Source organism: Uloborus diversus, chromosome 3 (genome assembly GCF_026930045.1).
Source record: "Uloborus diversus isolate 005 chromosome 3, Udiv.v.3.1, whole genome shotgun sequence".
NCBI lineage: Eukaryota > Metazoa > Arthropoda > Arachnida > Araneae > Uloboridae > Uloborus > Uloborus diversus.
This window is the reverse complement of record NC_072733.1, coordinates 213,165,253-213,189,723: the sequence shown is the minus strand read 5'-3', so window position 1 is coordinate 213,189,723 and position 24,471 is coordinate 213,165,253. Positions and strand designations below refer to the sequence as shown.

The window sequence follows — 24,471 nt, the reverse complement described above, 5'->3', positions numbered from 1 at the left end:
ATGGAACCCTGGAGTTCCACAGATAAAATTTGAGAAATGCTGCATGATTTTTAAAAAAAACCTTCAAATAAAGCTTATTTTTGGGTTTAACTTTGTATGTTTTAATCATAACTAAAAATGCACTTACATCCCTTTGCTTTTGACAGTTTCGATTCTACCCTGCAAGAAAAGATCAATCTGCAGGCTTTGCTACCTTACTGCCTATTTTCTCCTACTAGACATAGCAGTAAATAACATAACTAAATAAATCAGCTTAAAAATCTGACCTGTAATTGGTATTTTTTTCATGTAGCAGAAATATTGTGGTAAATTAATATTTGTATTATTTTGGATAGGGAATTATTATATGAGATAGTGTTCCATGCATCTAATCTGAATGCACAAGTACCCTGAGCCAGTGGCAAATTTAGAGATTTGGAATCCTGTTGGGGCAATAGAGTATTGGGGGCCCCTTTGTCACAAAACTATGTAAAACTTTTATCACGTGCATTTTTATATCCCCTTTGATTGTGGAGGCCCCCTGCAATTGCGATATAGTAAATATGCCACTTTCAAGGGCTGCATATGAGATTTTTCTCAAAACCCAAGATCAAATATAACTATTAATTCTTTAAATGTATTCACTTTTTCATAACTGCTAGTAATTGTAAGTGTTCAGTTATTAATCTTTAAATTGATGTCGAAAATGTATGATGTTGAGTATTGAAATTGATTTCTCAATAATTTATTCTTCAGAACAATGTCTAAAAAGAAAAAATGTGTGAAAATCTTTTGCCAAAAAAAAAAAAAGTTAATACCTTAAAGCAGTTATACAACTACTGTCAAAAAAAAAGCTAGGATTACAGAAATTGCATCTAGGGGCTAAAGCATGAAAGATAGTCAAAATTTAGCAAAAATATTGTGTTTTTTCGTTAAAATTTATAATAAATGTTACTTTTTCATGATTAAAACTCACAACTCAAGATCTTGGAGCGAAAACCCAAACTTTGCAGCCTTGCTAGCAGAACTTGTCAATTTATATCAGTCAATGTATATCATAATATATATCACGATATATATCCAATATTTATTTTGAAATATCATGATATTTTGGATATTTATTTTTTCAATTATAGTATTTTCAATATAAAAGTATATTAATCGTAGTAATAATGTTCAATTAATATTAAAAATAACTAAAAATTTATGTACTATATTTTTGTGATGTATAATACACCATTAATATAACAAAGTAATATAATATTCCTTTTTTACTTGTATTTTATATTTATAAAATTAACAATAATGTAACAATTTTAATTCATATAAAAAGTACTTAATTAAATATTAAACATTGCTCAAAAAAAAAAAAAAAGTCTTATGACTGTGCACCTACTAATGCATATTATTTATTTCTGAATCATATAACTGTAAAAGTAGCTAACCGAAAAAAAAAATGAATAAAACAGATAATGCTAAATTAACTCCATTAAAATTGTTAGAAATGTAAAATGAAATATTATATATAATTAATGAAAGAAACATTAATTTGTAATTATAATGTAAGAAAATAAAGAGTGATTTGAGGATGCATTTACTATTTAGAAGACTTCAGTTTGTGCTAATTGTCAAAATATTGGATAAATATCAAAATATCCGATATATATCAAAATGTCGGATATTTTCGAAAATATGATATTTTCTAACCCTGCTTGCTAGTGTCTGGAGTAAAAATCTATTTGTGAGATTGCTTACCTTTATGTTGAATTCTAGAGAATGGCAGAAAATATAAAATGTCCAGCTTTAGGCTAAGTTCAGGTCAAACCGTTTAAATTCAGTCATTCTCTTTCTAGCTAAATGACTCTCTTTTTTCATGTAAATTGCTTCATGTAAATTCATCCACGACTATCCGTGGCTTATACAGTCGACTCCCGCTACAATGCGATTTGACTTACGCGAAATGGCTATAACGCGAGTTTTTCCCCGAGTAACAAACTTTAGGGCTAACGCGAATTCCTCTTCTGCAATACGAACTTTTTCGGAAGGAAGTATCGGTTTCGTTATTGGGTCCTCAATATTGATTTCGTGAATATATTTTATCCCTATTGCGTCACTGATAGCGAAAGTTCCCTTCACCATACTAGTCCACGCATCGCTTTATTAGTGCATCAAGTAACCACTCCGCATCTTTTGTCTTTCTAAATATTAAAGTTGATGAATTAAAATGGCACCTTAGTACATTGTTTCATCTAAAGTTAGTAAAGATGCTTAACTAAAAAGTACGTCGATGGTAGCACGACATTAAGTATAAGTGATGAACGTGCCATGTAGTTTTATTTTATGTCTTTCCCTGCCATTGAGATCATTTATTTTATGCATCTTAACAGTTTTTTTATGTTGAATGAAGCAGCTTTTTTATGTTTTAATTACAACAGTAAATGTACAGTTCTTAATTATAAGAAACTTTAATGTTTTGTTGAGGAATGCTTTAAAGCAGTTTGAGGGGTGTTTATAAGTGTCTTAAAGAATTTGGTATAGTTTAGAAAATTTTGTATACATACCCTTTTCTACAACGCGAAATTTCAACTTACGCGAAGAGTCTTGGAACGCATCCCTCGCGTAAGTTGGGACTCGACTGTATTGTAAATGGATATTCAAAAGATGTTACTTTAGTCATAATTTGCAAATACAGTAAACTCCCGATTATCCGCGGAATAGGGTGGCACGGTAACCGCGGTTAAGCGAAAACCGCGGATAATCCGAATAATAGGTAAAAAATGTTACTACTGTATGCAATAGCTAAAAAATATGAAAAACACTCACATAAACATTTAAATTATAGCTAAAAACATTGCTATATTCCGTCTACTAATATGGGATATAGAAAATATACACATGTAAAAGTTTAAAACGAACAATAACCCAATCAAAAGTTTAAAAAACATTTAATGACGGTTGAATAGAAATAGTGAAAAGACCCGCGGATAATCCGAGCCGCGGATAAACCGACCGCCGATAATCGGGAGTTTACTGTATGTGTTAGTGATTCTATATAGTGTTCCTTTGTTGCAAAGTAATGTTTATATTTTGTTAATTTATTTTCTTGCAGGGTTTTAAGATGAGTCTTATCAAAACATTCTTCTACAAAATTGGACATTTACTATTAAGTATTGTTAGAACTTTAGGTAAAATTATCTGTTGTAGACGAAAAAGAGAAGCAGAACACCTTTTACCAATGACAATTCGCCATATCATGAAGGAAGATAATCAAGTAAGTTTTTCTTCTTAAGTAGCCATTAGAACACTCAGGTTGAGCATGACATGACAAAGATGAAAGTTAGTCATAGGTGGTGGGTGAGCCAAAAGGGGAGAGGATTGGCATATGCGGGTTCAGGGAGGAGGTGCCCCTAAACTTTAGATTTTTTTTGTAAAATCAGGCTGTATTTTTGGGTTTGAACATCACAACGGAGTAAGTGACCTTCTCTTTAAAAAAAATCAGCCCGGAAAATTCGAAACCAATGATCGATGTGGACTTCTTTTAATTCGTAGTTCCATTTCAATTCTAAGAAAACATGAAAATGAGCACAGCCTGTTTATCTGGAATTGGTAAAACATTTTGTTATACTTTAACTAAACAATCAAGCCAAACAGTGAAAAAAATGTTAATTTTGAACTTCGAAAAGTGGAGCGGCAAGGATACTTTTTTGGAAGTGGGAGGGTAGTTGTTCCTCCTTACTTCCCAAGAGGAAGCAACATATGTGCATGTTCTTATCAGCTAAGGTAATGATTCAAATAACTGCTGTGGCCCCGGCTATGCTTTGCTCAGATGTAGGCACCTCTTTAGATTTCACCTCTCTTAATGTTTAGTGTGCTATTATTGCAACTCTCTGATTGGTTCAGGAAATTTTATTCTCTTTTTGGGGGTTGAAAATGAAGTTCATTTAAAATAGTGAGTGTTATGTTTACACTATTTTTAAAAAAAAATTTTCTCTTTTTAAATCACAGGTGCTAGAATGGAAATTGTGCATGATTTTTGTCTTAGATTTAAAAAACAAATTAATGCTTTGAAAATTTAAAATGCAGTCTTCATGTTTCAAACAAAATATAACTTTAGTATGTTGATGTTGTCATATTCTTTATACTTTTCACAGTTAATTGAAAGCTTTTGATTTTTTTTTTTTTTTTTTTTTGAACAGCTGTCTTCTTTTAATAAAAATATTAGTAATGTTATTACTTTCTCAAAATTTTACTATAATTTTTGTGATTAACAAGTTTCTATTGCTCTGAGAAAGCTAAGTCAACCAGTTTTCTTGAAAGCATAGAATTCCATAAATTTCTGCGAGTTTTAGAGCTTGTTACTTAGTGCAAATATTATTATATTTTCTAATCCTATGAATAATCCCATCTGTTATGGACCATGCATTTAATGCCTTTAGCTAAAGTGAAAAAAAAAAATGTCAAAGTAAAAAGTCTAAAAAGGATTTTAAACCAGAAAGAATTTGGTTGTTTTGCCATTCTTTCCATCTGTAAGCTATCAGGTTGCTAAGATTCTAAAACGTTTCCAATTCCAGGTGGTGTTCTCTCCTATTAATAAACTTTCATTCTCTTCTCTTAAAGATCCTATTCACCCTCTTAATTGTTGTGGAATTTATAGAATTAATTGTAGTTGTAAACTTGCCTATATTGGACAGACTCGGCGTGCTTTAAAAATTCGCTTGAAAGAGCATCAAAATTATGTGAAAAAACAACAATTAAATAAGTCTAGTATTGCTCAACATTGTTGGGATTCGAATCACTCTTTTGATTTTAACTCTTTTCAGATTATCCAAAAATGCCCCAATTCATCAGATCTTGACTTTTGGGAATCCTTTCATATTTTGAGGAACAGTTCTAACTTAGTTAACGATCTTAGTGCAGTTCCATATTTTTCTAACATTTGGCTCCCATATCTTTAATACTGTCCTTTCCCCATTCCCCCCCCCTTTTTTTCCCCCACTCATTTTTATCTATCTTCCTTTGTTTATTTTTGCCTTTTTGTCTTGATTGACACCCCCCCCCCCCCCAATTTTCTTCTATTTATCTTTATTTTTCCTTTTTTCGAATATTTTTTGTTTCTGTTTATCTTATTTCATGGTTTTCCATTCTGCTTTTCCTTTCTTGCGGTTCCCGGTTACTGACAATTTCTTTTCTTTTTGTTTAAGCTTCGGCTTAATCCTTGTCCAATTGAATTCTTTCTTTCTGGGTTCGTACCTAAGCGAAAGCTCCTGACCTTTGCTTGCATTCCTATTGGTTCCTGATCGGTTTATAACTTTGTCATTGGTGTTTGGCTAATCCGCTGTTTTTATCTTTTAAGCTGCTTGCTTATCTGCTCTTGGCTTTTGTCGGATGTCTTTTCATCCATAAGCTCATTATTTTTGCATTGAAAAAGGCGTTCCCTGTAACGCCGAAACACGTGTTTGCTGTAATTTACAAATTTGTGCTTCTACTTACGTTGTTTGGTCTGACTTTAGGTATAAACCTATTTAAAAGCTTCTTACATAATTCAGAGAGTTTTTCGTAGATTTATGGAAGGGCAACAATATATTTGCCAGGCCCATTCTGGGCCCTCCAAGAGGGCGTTGGAAAGACTAGTTGGGGGCGCCGACATTTTCAGGTGCATGTTCACAGCACAAATCTGGGGGGGGGGGGTGCAATTTTTCAGAAAGAAAGGTATTGCTTCTGGGACAGTTCTTTCAATATGTTTTTATCCAACTCCAAAAAATATAATTTTGTTACCTTCTTCAAATACAACCTTGTTCTACTAAAGTTAGCAGGGCCTGTTTTAGACTCAAAGCAGGGCCTAAGCTATTTCAGGTGTATGTTTCCTTTTTCTATTGGTAACGAAAGAGACTATGGTTTTTTTTTTTTTTTCTTTTCTTTATTTGTGTTTTCACATGTTTTTGTCCCTTTCCTCTGACACATAAAGCCGTGCTTTCACTTTTTTTTTTTTGCCCATTTTAAAAATGTATAAAAATACGTAGAACATCCTCAAATTTCGGGGGTCCAAGAGTTACTCCCCTGGAGGAAATTTTGAAAAATAGATATAAAATTCTGCATTTTGAAGCCTTATAAAGGGTAATTGAAACTGCAAAAATATGGGGGGAAAATAGGCAAGCAAAACTTTTTTAATGTTGTATACTCTTTTGCAAATTAAGATAATACAAATTAAAAAAAATTTTGGTTTGAAAAATAAATGTTAGCAGTCGAAAGAGAGAAAGAGCGAGGGAGGAGAAAAAATTCATTGTTGCTTGCTCACATCGGCTTTTGGTACAAGTAGTTTTTAATCACCCCCTCCTACCCACTTACAAATACAGCAATGAATTAAATATAGAATGAGCAATAGTAAAAAATGCTTTAAAATAAATGGTGCAGATGATACTGCCTATTCGGACCATGGAGGTAGGAGTACAGAATGGAAGATACCGTATTTACTCCCATTGTCACATTTGAAGTAACTGAGAGAGTGGCGGCCATGTTGGGTGGTGAGAGAGGGTAAAAAAACTCGTATTATGCGGGCGAAAATTTCGCGTGTTTTACTTTTCTTGCTCAAATTGATAATGAGAGAATTTTTTGCCTACCTAAGAAATAAAAAAATAATGCACAACGCAATTATATTTTAAGCTTTGAATTTCCAAAGAATAAACTAATTGCCTAATTAATGTCTTTAGTTAATTAAAATTAACTTAGTGACAAATGAATGATCAACTGGTTTTGAAATACTATTTTTATTAATAAAACACAATGACTTTCCCTTAGATAAGAATGCAGAATTATCAAAGCTTTGCAGCCTATGTCCAGGTGCAATAATTATATTGCACCTGGAATATAATTATTGCACCAAATAAAATTAGAATACAGCGCAATGAAAAAAAGCAGCTAGAAATCAACAAAGATAAATAAAAGAATAACATAAATTGAAAAACTAATTTGGATAAAGTTGCCAGAATGAGGATAAAACTAACAAAATTTAAATAGTTTTTAAAATGGAATCCCATGTAAATAAATGTTAAATAGCATAAAATTTTAAACAACTTCTTGAAAACCTACATATACAGTTCTTTGAATTTTGATGATTCATTCTTTACTTATTTATTTTTATAGACACGCACTGAATACTTGGTTGGTATTTGGTATATTGCATATCGGCAGACAAACCAAATATTTGGTTTGGCAGAGTACTTCAATATTCGGTAACCGAATAGTAAACAAATTTGAAACTTCCCAAAGAAATATTTTCTTTAATGCAATGTATGAAAGTACAAGTATAATTATACCATATCAGAATATTAATTAAAAGTCTTACTTATTAATTTTATCATATGCAAATTAATTTTAATGTTTGAAAAAATGCTCAGACCTTAAATTAAAATTTTGTTGCTTTTTAATGTTTATTAAATCTCCTGACACATTACATTTGATTTACTATTATAAACAAATATGACACAATAACCAGAAAAAATCCCTAATGTTAATTAGTAGTAAATGTAAAACATTAATTTATTACTAGTTTACATTAACTGCTAATTTTTTTACTAAAAGTCATGGATGAATGTAGTAACTTCCATGCATAAAATATCCAGCTAAAAGTTAAAAAATAAATAAGTAAAAGCACTTGGATTTTAAATTTTGTAACTTTTTAATTTTTACACCAGATGAAATAATAAATATTGATCAGGGTTGGCAAAAACCCGGGTTTTTTTAAAAAAGCCCATGGACGCAGGGTTTTTTGGGTTTTTTAAATAAAACTCAAAAAAAACCAACTAAAGTTGGGTTTTTTTATAAGAAATGTGGGGTTTTTTTGTCTTTTTTTAGGGAAAATGTGGGGTACTTGTAAAATATTGGAGCATAAGTATATGGTCAAAGTGCAAAAATTGTCTTCGGGTAAAAAAAGCTGGAAAACTAGTTGAAATTCAGCATTTTCTGGAGAAAAATATAAAAGACGAAAAAACCCAAGAATGGTGAAATTTCAGATTTTTTAATTTTCATTATTACCAACAGTTAAGGTAAAGTTACTTCTCGAGTGATAAAATCTATTGTACGTTTTTAATTACTACATTTTCTTTTTGCATTTTACTTAAATGTATTTTATTTTGTTATGTAAAACTACTGTAGAACCTCAAGTAGTTTAAATCCCTTTTTACTGAATTCCAGCTTAATCAAGATATTTCTTTGAACTTTATGTTGCATGTTTTTCTATTTCTGTGTACAGAGTAAGAAATATTAAACTTTTTCGTAAGATAATGAAAATACTGTACCTGTTCTGTTTTCTGTCCGCCGTTTGAAAAATCTGTTTATTTCTAAAAAATATACCTTGTGTTTATTCGAGATTTGTGACGTGTTGGTTAGCAGAAAATAATTCACATGAAAGCCTTTTAACTAGATTAATTTCCTCTGTACAATCTACAAATATTGAGAAAATCAGACTGACAGGACTTGGTCAATATAATAGGGAAGTATTCGATTTTCTAATTTTATTTTTATATGATAGAGTAACATACATGAACATCATCTGCGAAAAAATTTTTACGATACGACTAATACTTTTTTTTTAAATAATTTTTTAAAGTTCACGCGCGAGTGACGTCATTTGCTTGTAAGTCCTTTGACTGACGTCACTGCCGCGCTGCGAGGCGGCGGGGTTGGCTAGGACAAAGAAGTGCTTGGCGATCTTTGGGGGAAGGCGCGGGAAAACAAGAGCCTTCTAACAGCAGCGCGCATAAAAGGCTAGTGAAAATCCTTTGCTGTCTGTAGGGTTTAATGCATTCTGCGATTGTTTTTAATTTGATTTTCTTTGTCATGGCTAGTAGAATCAATTACAAGTATTGCTTCGTTCCTGGATGCGTATCTACATCTAAAAAAACTCCTCACAAGCGATTTGTTATTGTTCCGTCCCAGCAGGATCTTCGAAAGAAGTGTTTTCAAGTGTGTTTATTAATTAAAATTTGAAAATGAAAATTTGCACTGCATTTTAATTAAAAACTATGTCAAGCGAGAAATACAGTTTGAAATATATGTTCACAACTGTTCATAAATAAATGTTTAATAAGCATATGAGATATTTTAAAAAAAAATGCAAGTAAACAAAGGAATTTAAACCCTGCACAATAAAACTTAAATAGAAAGTAATAGATGCATTACTATTACCATTTTAATAACAATGCAAAAACTATTAATACTTTCTTTTAACATTCAAACTATCTTCAAATTTTAACAATTACAAATTGATAATTTAAAAATACATTTTCAGTTTATCACCAGAAGCGTTTCTATATATACAAGACCTTTCTCACATGCAAAAAGGTACTTATTTTATGAAATGAACACCATTTTCAAATTTATTATTTTTATCAAAAGAGCAAAAAAATATATTTTTCCTTTTTTTGCTAAGTTGCACAAAAACTCAAGGATAATTAACATGTATTAGTGGATTTAAAACAATTTTCCACAAAAAAAAAAAGCAGATCAACTTTTATTGCCAACAAAGCGAAACATTTTCATGCAAAAACTGCTCTAAAACTTAGTACTGGAATCACTTGCAGTAGGGTTGTTACAAAATGCGCGCCTCATTAAAAGCCGCCAAGTAAGAACTGGAATAGCGCTCTTACATTGTAATTTATATATTCAGATCAAAAAACCATCGACACACAAATGGAAATGATCAATCTTGATAAGGGAAACTAATGCGAATAATATGAACTGCAAACATAGACGGATATGTATGTACAATTTTAAAGAATAACAATGGTGAAACTTTGTTGTTTCACTCCCCGTACTTCTAGGACATTAAATCTCTCGTCCTTTCGAAAAAAGTCAAACACCATGAATGACTTTACTTGAGGAAGGTTATTGGATTGACCTTTCGTGAATCCTAGCTCCATGATGGAAAAAATGCTGGTTAAAGGCTTTAAAAAGGCTGAAAAAGACAGTGCTATATTCACCTCCTGGGTAGGCGCAACACGGCCTGGAAATGGAGCTCTGATCGGAACAGGGAAATGACGTCAGCTGCTGACGTTTTAGGCCACACATCTTTTTTGCGCATCGCTCTTTAAAAAATACATAAAAAATCAATCGTTGGTTTTAAAAATCCGGCCATGGTGAATTTTTGTGTTTTGTAAGCCTGTCAACATTGTGCAATAGTTAAAATTGGAATATTTGATAGGTTGATACTTCCCTATTTGAGTTATTTATTGACCAGTTAAAGAAAAAAGTTAAATACATTTATTTAAAATCTGAAGTATTTTTTTAATGCCGTTAAGAGTTAAGAAGTACTATTCAAGTTCAAAATTCATTTTTTATGTTCATTGTCTGTGGTGAAGAACAAATAAAAAAGAAGTTTAAATTGTAAAAGTATTTAAATTAATTAATTTTTTAAAAAACTTCTCAAAAAATTAAAAAACCCCAAAAGTGGGTTAAATAATGGGTTTTTTCAAAAAAACCCATTGGATCCAACCCAATTGGGTCCAATTCGGCCAACCCTAATATTGATTGAAAAAAACAACCTATTTAAAATTAATCTTTATATTCAAGGTTTAATTTACACTTAATAACAAAAAATGAAAGCATCTGACAATGTTTCAAATTTCATTTCACAATTTTATTGATAGAATTGCTTATAAGTTATTGAAGAGTAGTAGAAAATCTCATCAATAAATTTTAATTTGTAATGATATTTTAAGCAACTCGGATTTGTATTTGTAAGTAAGATGAATCCAAGATTATTTATGATACAATGTGTTACCATCATTATCTGTTATTGAATCATTTTTTTATGGAAGAAATTAATTATCCATTTATGCAGAATTAGCTAGGAATCTCCTTCCTACGTGCATTATTAGTGCAGTTGTACGCTACACCAGACACCACAAAGTTGAAATCCGTTTGAAATTCGATAAAGAAGTTCGACAATTTCCATATCTTAAACACTGCAGACACAGTTTCCCGATACACGCAAGATGGCGGCCGCTTCCAGAAATTCCCCCTGTGCTCCATCCTGCTATTCTTACATCCATGATTCGGACAATTCATAATTCTAATATATATATATATATATATTTTCCTGTGCTAACTGAACAGATTGACAACATACAGAAGTGAAATAAAAGCAAGCAATTTAAAAGAATTTCCAAAGTACTGCATTTATTTGGGATTAAATAAATAGGAAGGTACGAAACATGTGCGTCACAGTTTTTTCCCCTCAAATAATACGTAACAGAAACGTGAGAACAATGATTTTTACATTTTTAATGCAGGATGTAATGTAGCAATCAGATGAATTTGACATATTTTCTTATTCCTGTCCCCTTCCCCCTCCCATTTGATAGAAATATTAAAATTTAAGGTTGTAGCCAAACTTTTCCAAATTTTCAAGGTTTTCAAGCATTTAAAAATGAAATTTATCTTTTGTACTTTTCATTTTTTTAGGAACGGATCATGCATTTTTTACCTAATTACACAACAAACAAATCTACGAAATGCAGGACCATATGTAAAATATTGTGTTATTTATACACTTCTACTTCACTGATGATACTTCACAAAATCTCAGAAATGACTGCTTCCTGGGTGAATATTTTATGGCAGCTCTTTCCCCTCGCACAGAATGAGGGGAAAAGTACTGAACATTTTTATATTAGTTATTAGATCCGAATTCAATCGATATTCAATCCGAAATTTAAAAAAAAAAAACGTAAAAGACAGGAATTTTAAATTTAATTAATTTGCATTCTAAAAACCATTTTTCAAAAAGAACATAATTAATAAAATAATTGATTGTAATACAGCAAAAGCTTAGTTTTGGCACCCTTTCATATCGCGGCACTTGGAGTGATCCCACCTCCTGGGCTGGCCTTCTCAGGGCCGTCCTAAGCATAGACTAATAATAAGAGTAGACCGAGCTTTCCCAGACTTGCTGATGAAAAAATTGGTCCATGGCTACATCATGTGACTGGTGGAAGATATGGCGAAAGCTTTGGGGGCATAGTTGCTAGATGGCGACATTATCTATAGTTTGGCACTCGACATGTATTTTAAGACGTAATGTGTTTTCATTATAATTTTTTTCCAGGTGCAGAGATTGGACTGTTTTTCTTTTAGTTATGCATTATTTTGACATTAGTAATTAGTTTTTGATCACAGTTTACAGTAACTTTTATTTCATTCGGAACTGCTATGTCAGCGTTGGCGTAAACGTTTTGCTTTAACGCTAAAATGTACTAATCAGTATCTTAAAGTGAAATTGTAGGTAAAAATCTTACCGTTTGCAAATTCTTTTTGGGCGCTTGCATGTTTAATTGCTTAGAGAGTTATTGAAATTGAATAAAGAAAATGCACAGTACTATCTAAACGAAAAACTCACTATATTAACCAATTATTTACAACTTAGAATAACAAATTTACAGATCAGACTCCATAAAAGATCATTCTTCCATGTTCCATCAATTATATTTATTTTATTTCTTGCGGGCGTTGATCGTAGCAGACGATCAACGTCCGCTGTTGACGATCAACGCCCGCTGTTGCTAGGATATCCACCAGTCACATGGTTTGGTTTATGAACAGCAATAGGGTTGCCATAGTTTGGTCTATTCTTATTATTAGTCTATGGTCCTAAGAAATGACGACTTCTGGCGCGACCATTTTCTGGCGCCCCCTTCCCTCACACTGAGAGGTGGGAAAAGTACCGAATATTTTCATATTAATTATAGATAATTGAACATGTTATCTGAAGTCTATGTCTGCCATAAAAGACATGAAAAATGTTATATATTTGCTTTTTAAAAGCCGTTTTTTTTTAAGGATAAAATGTTTTAAAAAAATAATTGTAAAGCAGCAAAAGCTTAGTTTATAGCGCCCTCTTTCTCATATCTTGGTGCCCAGAGCGATTTCCCCTCTTCAGACGGCTCCGAAGGATGGCGTCTGGGGCGAATATTTTCTGGTTCCCCCCCCCCCTCCTTTTTCACACAGAATGGTAAAAAAAGTGCATAACAGTTTTATATTAATTATTACATAATTGAAAATGTAATCCGAAATCTATGTGCACTATTAAGACATGAATTAAATGTAATATATTTGCATTCTAAAAACATTTTTTTAACAAGAATAAATTTTTAAACAATTAATTGTTGTGCAAAAAAGTTTAGTTTATGGTGCCCTCTCAGATCTCGGTGCATGATGTGATGGCCTCTTTTGCCCCCGCTTCGGTCGGCCCATGGCAACAGGGCACTGTGCTGCAATGTCTAAAGCAGCATCATTATAGCAGTGCCACCGCTACTTAGAAAACGTTTAGAACTGAGTGACCATTGCTTTTTTTTTTCCCTCCTTGACTTCATACAGTGCTTCAGATCAACTCTTAAAGAACATTTAAATAGAAACCATCTGGTTACTCCAGGGAAAAATCTTATTTCACTGTAAAGAAAAGAGGGATGGTCATCAGGTTAGGTGCAAACAGAGATGAATGGCAGAGGGTAATTTAACGTTCAAAAGTTGCCAAACCACCTCCCCTCCCTCCTTTTTTTGTATGGATTAGGGAGTTCTTTTATTACAATTGTTTGAAGAGATTGTTTTCTCCCTTTGGCTACATTCTACTTGAATGGAGTTTTTGTATGACACATTTATACTTTTTTAAACTTTTTTTTTGTACTAGTTTTGATAGAATTTTACATTCATTGGGGAATGTAAAAGGGTGTAAAAGGGTGCGCACAGGGATTCTTCCCGGTGGGCCAGCATGGGCCTGATACTTGCCAACTCTTCCATTTTTGACAGATATTTTTTTTACTGATCTTCCAATCTTCTGCCCAGAAGGCAAGTCTTTCTTTTTTTCTCATTTTTCAGTGTTTTTTTTTTCTTTTCTAGAACTGTTATTCCAATCATAACAATGACATCAAAAAATTGTCAGTACTTCTAGCTGTGCCAGTAAGCATGAAACATTTCCACTGAAACATCAACATATCTGTTTGTTTGATTAACATTTAAACTAAGCTATTTTTCGAACAGCTAACTAGATTTTTAGTGTAGAACTCTGTGTAGGTATCTTTTAATCTGTTCGGGGGCGTCAACCTGAGGAAGATAGCGCTCACTCAAGACGGCGACTGTTATACGAGGACTGTGCATACAGGCCAAAGCAATTTCTCTCTCTAAGCCTAATACGTAGTTTGGAAAGTATGCATTACATAATAATGAATAAAATGTGCACTTTTCGTAGAAATGAAACCATTTTTAATTATATGATTACAGATGTCAACATTTCAATCGTAACAAAAAAATAATTAAAATAAATGATATTTATCAATAAAAATATAAATATATTGTATTTTACTATAGCTAAAAGTATACCTAAATTAAACACTAAATGTTGATACAAAATGCGTAAAACATTTAAAATATTTCCATTTAACATTATGAAATACAAGAATATTGTAATTATTAATATTTCAAAGGCATATAAAAAATCTCCAAGCACTGATCAATTTCAGAGACCGACATTGTACATTTTGCATCCACAAAAAGTGTCATGTCTTTTTATGCGCTTCAAGCAAACTACACATCTTCTAAGTTTTTTGCCACCTTTTTAAGTGCACAATTATCAAAAGCAACTCCAATAATTTCTAGTTGTTTCACTGTCATCGCCGGAAAGATCCACAGATGGGCCATTCATAACTTTATATATTTCATGCTCAGAAAGATAACGTCATCTTTTTATCAAAGCTATACGAATGGATCTATAAATAAAACCTTTGATAGAATTTACCGTATAAAATCCCAGCCTAAAACAGAATCAAAACTATAAATAACCACTTCAAAATGAGTACATGCTTCCCTTTTCAACCCCAAGAAAGTGTTTATGTTTACATTCGTGAAAATTCAATAAATCACAGACACTTGATGGACCCACCCCATTCTGACGTCAGAGAGAGAAATACTAATATGCGAGAGTAGTTTTTTGAATGGGGGAAATATGGGTGAGTAAGGCTATCTGATAGTCAATATTTGATTCTAAAAGGATGACTCAAATGAAAGTCAATTGGACTGCTGAGTAGGATTTGCTGTAATGCAAATTAGCGTCATTCGGATAGGAAGAGCATCTCCCACTGACACATATTTGCGTCTTTCTTCTCGAACGGGTTAAAAAACTTCACTTTTTGCTATGAAAACATCTAAAAATCATCTCCAAAGGGCATATCAGTAATTTTTATGTTACTATCATTTAAATTCAGTTTTTTTTTTTAGAATTAAAATTGGTCAACTAGTACTCATCAGTCATCACTGAATACAACAAGTGATTATGTAAACAAAAGCTCTGTTCATATGTTAATAAAAAAAAGTTACATTTTTCTCCCTTGAAAGTAAGAGCAAGTACTTTTGATTAAAATATTTTTGTGATTTTTTGAAGATTCTCATCTCTATTACTTAATATTATTCATAATTGTTTAATTGAAATATTAATATGAAATAAATTTTTCTATTTATTAAATACAATGTATTATTTTTTCTATTATATGTTGAAAGTTTGTGTAGTGAAGTATGCTTGAAAATCTTGGGGATATATTTCTTTCTTTCAATTGTGCAAGCAATAAAAATCCAAGTAGTTTAGACATTGGGGGAAAAAACAAGCTCAAGAAAATTGTTGAAAGTAGTTAAACCAAAGCTCAAAGAAGATGAAAAGCATGTCAAAGTGCTAGGAAATCAACAAATGTTATTTCAAATAACAGTAAAGCTTAAAGGATTGATGCTTACAGTATTTTAGAAAGTTTAAAGTTTCAAAGCAATTTTTTCTAGCCTGCATTTTTAAAAATATATATGTATTGAACCTTAAACTTTCACTTTTTTAAGTATTGAAGTATAGTCTCTACAAACGATAAACTCTTTTGTGGCAATGAGATTTTTTTTTTTTTTTTTTGGATAAAAAATCATTTATTGTTGCTCCAGAATGTTAGTTGTTCTGCTGCGCAACCAGTCAGCAGCAGTTGTATGCATGGCATTATTTCTTTTGGTGCAACAGCTCTTTCAAGAATTATTATTGTTTTCCTAGATATATAATTTACTTTTGAGAACTTTAAGGCTATGAAACTTAACCTTACCTTTATTTTTAAAGGGGGAAAACACACATGAGTTTGAGTCTCATTGGGAGCTATGGCCTGATAGTTCAACAAGCTCTACCCCTTGTTCTTCATCGTCATTAATTGGTAGCAGCAATCGACCTGAACAAGATTTTGAAAAATTGACACAAGATGATCCTGCTGATGATTTCTTCAAAGATATGGTGCCTCAAATCAGAAAACCAAAAAAGGTACTTGAACTGTTCAAATATTTATAATTTTTAAATTTCTTCAGCATTCCATTTTCTTAAAGAATTATAAGAATGAAATATTGCTTATGATGAGAATAAATTCCAAAATCACTGAAAAGAATGAAATGAGGCTTATTTTCCTGACTTCTAACTGCTTTAACTTAGTTCTGGTGTATGAGTTGAGTGTAAACTTACACTTAAAGGAAATTGTTATTTATATTCATGCTTTGCATTATGCAAAGCACATATGCTTCTAAAAGTCCTTTTCAATCAATGCCTTGGTTTTCATTTTTCTTCTTAAAGGCCCTTAAAACTCATTTTTAGTTTAACTCTCCTTAATTTGAATTTTTTCCTAAATGTCCTTAACTTTCTTTGTTACGCATTTTTAGGACCTAATGTACATTAAATAAAAATTTTACTTTTCTTTTGAAAACTAATGATGATTTTCCTTTACATAATGTGTGAAACTGAACACTTAATTTAAAATCAAAACAAGGCAACATAATTTCAACGGCATACGAGTTGAGTTCCTAATGCTTTAATAGCCTGTATTTTATGCATTTAGTTAGCTGCCAACTCTCTTAATAAACTTAGCAGACTTCCAAATTTTGAAGATATTTTTTGATAAATGTTTAAACCCCCTGTCATTTTAGCTAAGCATCTTTAAAAAGTTGCTTACTCTAAAAAATTGAATGATCTTGATTATTCTTTGACAAGTGTCTGTGTTTTAATCAGAATGATTGAGAACCACTTTTTTTTTTAATTGAAGAAATAACCAAGTTGAATGAAAATTTTCAGTGCAACATTTCATTGTTAATTAATACTTCAATTATAAGTTAGTTTTTGATTTATTTTTTCAAGATATAACTGTTTTAGGTTACGCCAACAGTATGCAAAACAAGGTAATTAAAGCCATTTGTAAAAATATGTTATTTCCATGAATATTTGATGCCAAAGAGCAACATTTATTAACATAAATGATTAAAACCACACACATTCCGTTCCTATTTTGAAATATTCTACATTTTACGAATTTTTATTTCTTTTGCATATGTGTTCAAAATAGACCTGTGTAAATTTAGTAAATATCTGCTTTTGGCTTATTTTTCTGTTTTTTTTTTTTTTTTTTTTGTAAAAAAACATTGTACTGTAAATAGCAAAACTTGATCTCTTCATTTTATAACATTCATTAATTGAAATTGTTTGAAAACTTATTGTTATCTTGAACATAAACAACTTACAAATATATTTCATATTTACTGGTACAGTCGAGTCTCCATAAAACGAAGTCGCAAGGGACCTTTGAAAAGGTTCGTTATATAGAAACTTCGCAAAGCAGAAAATAGTAAATTTCTATACTTAATTTTTAAACAAGGTAAGTTCTGATCACGCACAGAATGAATGCACTTTAAAACGGCGTGATCAACGTCATCTTAAATGCATTTTTCTACTTGTTTTGCATTGGAATTGCACATTTCTCAAGCTTTACTCAAAATGGAATTCTTGTTTTTTAGTATAGTGGATACTATTTGCATGAATTCAGTATTTTTGCGGCTAAATCTTTCTTCTTAATGCCATTTTCTACATCATTGACAAGTGAAATATTTTCCTTTATAGTCAAGCACTTTCTCTTCAACATTTTGAGAACAATGAACCACGTTGCAGAGCAAGGTGAAAATGAGCAAAACATGCAAGTGGTCACTTCAAGACTCCAGCCCAGTGTCAACACATTTCTAGGAAACCTGACCCCCTCTAGGAATTCTACCCTCATCCTTTCAAATCAATCCCCTTCCATCCCCAAATTGACAAAGAGAAATGAATGTTTAAAGGCAAGATAAGAAAGTTGTAGAGAATGAGTAATCCTCAACAAAAGCAACAGAAGAAAGACTTCTATTTTCCGAAACATCCACACTTTCTCCCCCTTAAAAAGTTTGCAATAGAAAAAATCGGCCGTTTGATATTCGTTAAAGGGAGACAGATTTGCATGCTTTTTTATTGAAACTATCTGTCACTGAACATGCTTCGTTATATAGAGAACTTTGCTAAATAGCGTGTTCGCTATACGGAGACTCGACCATACTATTTTTTAATAAGTTTGTTGATTGTTTTGTTTCTCCCCTGAGAGAGAGATTTTTCAATTTTGAAAACCATATGTTGTCGGTTTTAAGTATTGGAATTGTTGCGTGATATTTTTAGGCAATTTTTATGCTTTGTTTTCCATCACGCATGTTAAATAATTAGGGTTTCAGTTTCCTAATATTTTTAATAGTCAGGTATCTGACATTTCAAATACACAATAGGAACAGAAATTGCATAATTTTCTTTAAAAACAAGTATTGAGTAGTGAATGAGTAACTTTCCTGTGGATGCATTCACAAAACTCTTATACCATTTTGAAAGTAACAATAAGACCCAGGCTGTTATAAAGTTTCCAAAACTTTTTTTTCCTCTTCGTATTTAACCTAGTTTAAGCACATGCAGAAATGAAAATGCAAGTGTACGTTAAATATAAGACAGTATAAATAAATTCTTTAAAAACAACTAAGTAACACAACATTGTGACATGAACTTATTTCTAGTCAAACATTAATATTTTATTCTATTACAATATTTTTTTAAAAAATTTAAATCTTGTCGCATCCCAAGCTTTTTTGATGTCAATCTCTTCTACTGCAATATCATTTAAGTTGTTGACTACTAATAATTGAAAATGATTAAAATGGTCATCAACTTAATCTAGTTGTTCTTCAATTTCCCTTTTTTTTGCATATACTGTACCCAAAGATACATGTTCAGTTTTTGATATTTCCATGAATCGGATATAAAAAGGCCTGTCAACAATCAGATTATTTTTTTCTTTCTAAAAGCAAAATTATCATCCAGTTACAAATGAGAAAATAAAAGCAGTGAACTCATAAAAAATAGCTTTGTGAAATACAGTCGACTCCCACTACACCGCGATACGACTGGCGCGAAATGGCTATAATGCCAGGAGGAACTAATTTTAGAGCTAAAACGAATTTTTCGCTCTCAACACGAAAATATTGAAAGGAATTGTGATGCTATTTCGGCTTTGTTATTATTGACTTCGTGAATGTTTGATCCTCCTTTCAGCATCACTGACTTTGCGCAAGTTCCCACACACGGCACTATAAACATAGCTTTATTAGTGTGTATAATCACCTCTCCTCATTTTCATTTATTTATTCTAAATATGAAAGGTGATGAAATATTGTAGCATCTAGGCACGCTGTTTCATCTAAAGTTTGAAGATTTAAACAAAAAGCAAAAGTTAGCGACAGTTTAAGAAAAGTTAAAGATTCTTCATATGCTTGACCAGCTAGAAAGTGGGTTGAAGGTAGCACGAAAATTAGGTATGAGTGAATACTTCATACGTATAATTAAAAGTCAAAAGAAGGCAATCTGTTAGTTCAGACCTTAGTTTTAATATGAAGCTTGCAGAGTAGTGTTTAAGCAAAATGCAAACAATATGAAATTGAAATCTGCTCTTGTAGAAGAAATATATTAGAATGACTATCAGAGAGAGAGAGAGAGAGATTGCACAACATATATAACATAAATCATCATCTTCAATTTTTAAGTTATAAATGTAACTTATTGTATCTACTGTATAGTACTTACAGTGCAGATTGAATAATGTAGCTTTTTTAAAAATATGGTAAAAATTCAGCTCTTTGTTTAAGAAACGATAATATATAGTTAAAAAATTGTCTAAAACAGTTTAAAAGGTGTTTTAAAATGTCTAAAGTGATTGGGTATGTTAATAAAAAAGTCATTTACACAACACTTTTCCACAACACGAAATTTTGACTTACGCGAGGAATCTTGGAACGCATCCCTCACATAAGTTGGGATCGGTCTGTACTCAATTATTGACTTTGTCAATGATTGGAGAAATTAATCATTATGAAAATTAAATTATTTTTACCTCTGAAAGCAGTTTTTTTCATCAAAATTGATGTTTGGAAACGGTGTGCATTCTTTCAGGAAGAAGAATCAGCATACATGAAAAAAAAAAAAAATCAAAGTACCTAAACAGTATAACAAGATAAAATAATGACTGAAATAAAACTCCCTTTCTTAACAGAGTCCTTAAGGTGCTGGAAAATGATCTGAAGTGATAAGAAATCGATTTTCATCCATTTTATTGTCCAATAGGAACTTGATCCTGCCAAGAAATCAATAACTGATTAGTAATTGAACTTCCAAAATGGCACAAGCTGTAAATCCCTTCCAAAACTATTATTTTATCAAATTTAAATTAAAATTGGTTAATAGTTAGTGATATGTTGACAATAGGTGCCATTCTCTTATTAATAATGAATATTGTTATGTTAATGAAATTTAAATTATAATTCATTAAATTTGAGCTTATTGCTGATATTTCAGTTCATTTTAACTATACATTTTCTTTAAACTAAAACATCCTTAATGTTTAACGGGTAAGCGGTGTGCCTTCTTTCAGGAAGAAGAATCAACATATATGGAAAAAAATCAAAGTACCTAAACAGTATAACAAGATTAAAAAAATGACTGGAATAAAATTATAAAATTGATGAATAAGCTATTAAAAATGTCAAACTTTAATAGCTCTAATCTACTGAAATTGGTTTCCATGGGAAAAATATCCTGTTAAACCGTGAGGAAAATGTCTGAGCCCCACTCCTCTTAAAATTTTGCATATGGCCGCCCATGGTAACACTATTCTTTGGTATTTAAAATTATTCAATTGATGTTATTATAAATGTAAATAAATGGTTTTGTTTTTAATATTCATTTGAACTTCTGAGCTTTATCATTATTTTGGCTAACGGCCCAAGTTAAAGAATAATTCATTACATCAACAATTTCTTCATTTCTTACATTAAAACTATATTTTTCTTCTAGATTTATCTGAAGCAAGAACTGAGAGAATCAGAAGGTTCCCAAATGTGTTCAAACCGTCTGGCGTTAGATCCAAAAGCAGTTATGACTGTATGTGCTATTACAAATATTTCTTAATACATTAAGCTCATTTATTTTTTATTTTTATTTTTTAAATTCTTTTTTGCAGATTATGCTGATTATTAATTGCTACTCACAAATACTTTTTACTTTGATTTATGATAATTTTAAAAGCTTCTTTGAATTTGATGAGCATTCAAACTTGAAAGTAATGCAAAGAAAATTATAAATTAAAAGTTAGGTAACCGTTTTTTGTTCCTTTCCTATTCAAAGTCAAAGCATTGGAGATTGACATTTTCTTACTGTCAATTTCATGGCAGCAAAATATTGTAGCAATGAATATAGAAGTTTTGAGCAGACTATCTACATTACAGAAATTCTAGTTAATTTAAAGTTTTTATTACTATATGTACTATAGCTATGTTTGTATCAAAATTAATGGAGTGAACATTTATCATAATGAAAATTGTCTCCAAATGATATGTCCAATGGAGTGCATTATGTTATGAAATTGTTGCTAGAAAACTATCGATCATCGAAAGATTTGGCATTAAGTGCTTTCTCCAAAATTATATATTTAAAAAAATCCTATATTATTGATAAATATGTATGTCTAATATGGCAAATGGTTATTGTTCACTGTTTACATTTAAGGTAAAGTTGTTTTTTTCTCCAAATCCAATGATTTCACACAATCATTTGGTTTTATGTCTAACAGTTTGTTTTCTGATATGTTTTCAGTTGCATTTGTTTTGATATTTAATTGCCTTTCATTCCCCTTTTACAAATTTTTGAAAAGAATAAAATAATATCTAAACTTCTTTTTTACTTAATATTAAAACAAGTTATTTGTTTTACAAATGCCAAACATTGGCACGTAAGCCATTAGTTCACGAGCTCTCCAATATTTCTTGACAATGTCCTCATATTGAGGTAACACAATACTACTTTCTAAGTGTTCAAAAGTCATTGGTTGTTTGGAGTCATGCAAAGAACATTCTGGAGAATCCACCACTCTGATTCTATAGAAAGTGTCTCTTAAACAATTAGGTTCAGTGAAACCTATAAAAAGAACCACTGCGGTCTTCCTAAGATAACTGGGAATTCTTCTGTCAGTAGTTAACCAGAAGCAGTTTTTACTTGCAATAGGTTGAATAGTTTTAAGATGGCTCATGTCTTCATTGTAGATTCATAATTTGATTAGGTCTAGCCAAGCTTAGCTGAACCCTGAGCCTGATAATTACTGTCACTTTTGTATTTGTGTGTGTTTTAAAATTAATTAAAACTATTTTAACAAGTCAATATAAAATTTTGCTCTTTAACTAATTTTTAATCAACCTCTACAAAATATTAACCATATAGGAATTGAATTAAAATTTCTTGTTTTTAAAATTAATCCTATTTTTTTTATTTATTTAGGGGCCAGAGTTGGGAATCATAGAAGATAATCCTTCAAACTGGGAAGATGACGAAACTCTAAATGAATCTTGGGATCCTGATGCTTTGATTAGGGAGACAAAGCGAGCTGAACGTGAGAAACGTTTAGCTGAACATCAGCGTAGGAAATTAGAAAAAGAAAGTCGTCGATCTTCTAAGCAAGATACATCTGCCAACTCATTATTAATGAGCTTATCTGATTCAAAAGATAAAGCTAAGTCATCGTGATATTCTAGTAATGTATACAAGTAGGTACATTTTAGATTTTTTTTACATAGAGCAAATATTTTCCTACTACTTAAGAAAAACTATTTGTGATGTAATGAGACAATGGTGTTAACATTATTGATGCATGTAATATTTTCTACATATTTTGTTCAACTTCAGCTAATAACTGTCACTGAAAGTTGGTTTTTATTAGCACAACTGTTTTCTGTTGAATTTTACAAGCATGTAAAAAGAACCGGCATTTTGTGTAGTATTTTCAATTTCCATTAAAGTTATGATTACAAAATTATTTTTTTAAATTAGTTTTGGGGAATAAGGGTTCTATGTAATCTCATGTACAACAGCATAATTCAGTTATCAGCAATGGGTTTAGCTATCTGTTAATTTTTACTATAGCAGAAGATAACGCCAAATTTCAATCTGAAAAGAATTTTATGTGGATTCTGTGCTGATTCTGGTTGTAAGTAGAAAAATATTACTCAAAAGAAATAGAGTTTAAATGAAAGATTTTATTTAAACCAAAAATACATGACTGTTAGAAATTTTATCCTTTTTTATATTTGGTTGTTATAACATTCTGATGATTTGAATTTTATTTTCCTGCTTAAGTAATGGTACATTCCATAATACTCTCCTACATTTCAAAAGGTACCTACTTTTAGTGTGCATAATAATTTTGTCACCTGTCTATAGAAACAAATGGGTGACAAAATAATAAACTCCTGTAAAAAATATTATTGAAATTTCCCACCTTCAGGACATCGTGCAATTTGACCTTTAAGTGGCTACACGTATCATCAAAATGGCAGAAGTTATCAGTGCTTATAAATGCATGCATCAATTGTTCAGACATTAGGTGCAATGTGGAACCTGGTAGAGTTTGAAAAAAAAAAAAACCTCATAAGGTGGAACATCATTGTGCATTTGGCGGAATATTTGAAGACCAATTGCCCATGATCACACATTTTGAATTTGTGACCGCTTTGCAGAAGTAATACTTTCAAATTTTCTCTGTTGTACATCCTTGTTTTCTCCCTATCTAAAATTGATTTCTTTCCTCAAATTCATCATATTTTCATTTGACATAATGAGGAAATTTCGGAATTTCAACAGACATTTTTAATGAAAGTTCTCAATCCTTCAATAACTTCTTATGTACTTAAAATACACCACCAACTCAGTTATTTCATCCGAGGATGGAATAACTGAGCTGGTGGTGTATTTTAAGTATTTCTGCCTTAGCCCTGGCATCACTTGAAAATTCTTGCTGCTATCAAAAATAAAAAAGAAAAAAGGAAAGAAAGAAAACTGTTGATTTAGAAGAGGGGATAATTTTTCGTGTGATAATTGATATTTGATTATACATGGGGGGGGGGGGGGCAAGCAGTGCAAGTTGTGTGCCAGGAATTATTAAATGAGAGTAAGTCAATGATTTTACTTTGAAAGAATGGAATTAGTGGCAGGAAATGTATATTGTTGTGTGTTTGTACTGCATCATATTATATTTATACAAATATTGAACCTTCAAAATACTTTGC

At 31.2% G+C, this 24,471-nt stretch overlaps 1 protein-coding gene across 1 annotated transcript; it reads left to right on the top strand.

Annotated features, from left to right (window-relative positions):
* Nucleotides 1-15,943: 15,943 nt before the first annotated feature.
* Nucleotides 15,944-23,192, top strand: LOC129219163 (receptor-binding cancer antigen expressed on SiSo cells-like). Its single transcript, XM_054853484.1, has 4 exons — nt 15,944-15,982; nt 16,109-16,303; nt 21,212-21,298; nt 22,688-23,192. Exons 1-4 carry the CDS (start codon nt 15,944-15,946, stop codon nt 22,931-22,933), a joined length of 567 nt encoding a protein of 188 aa, XP_054709459.1. The 3' UTR covers nt 22,934-23,192.
* Nucleotides 23,193-24,471: the final 1,279 nt, after the last annotated feature.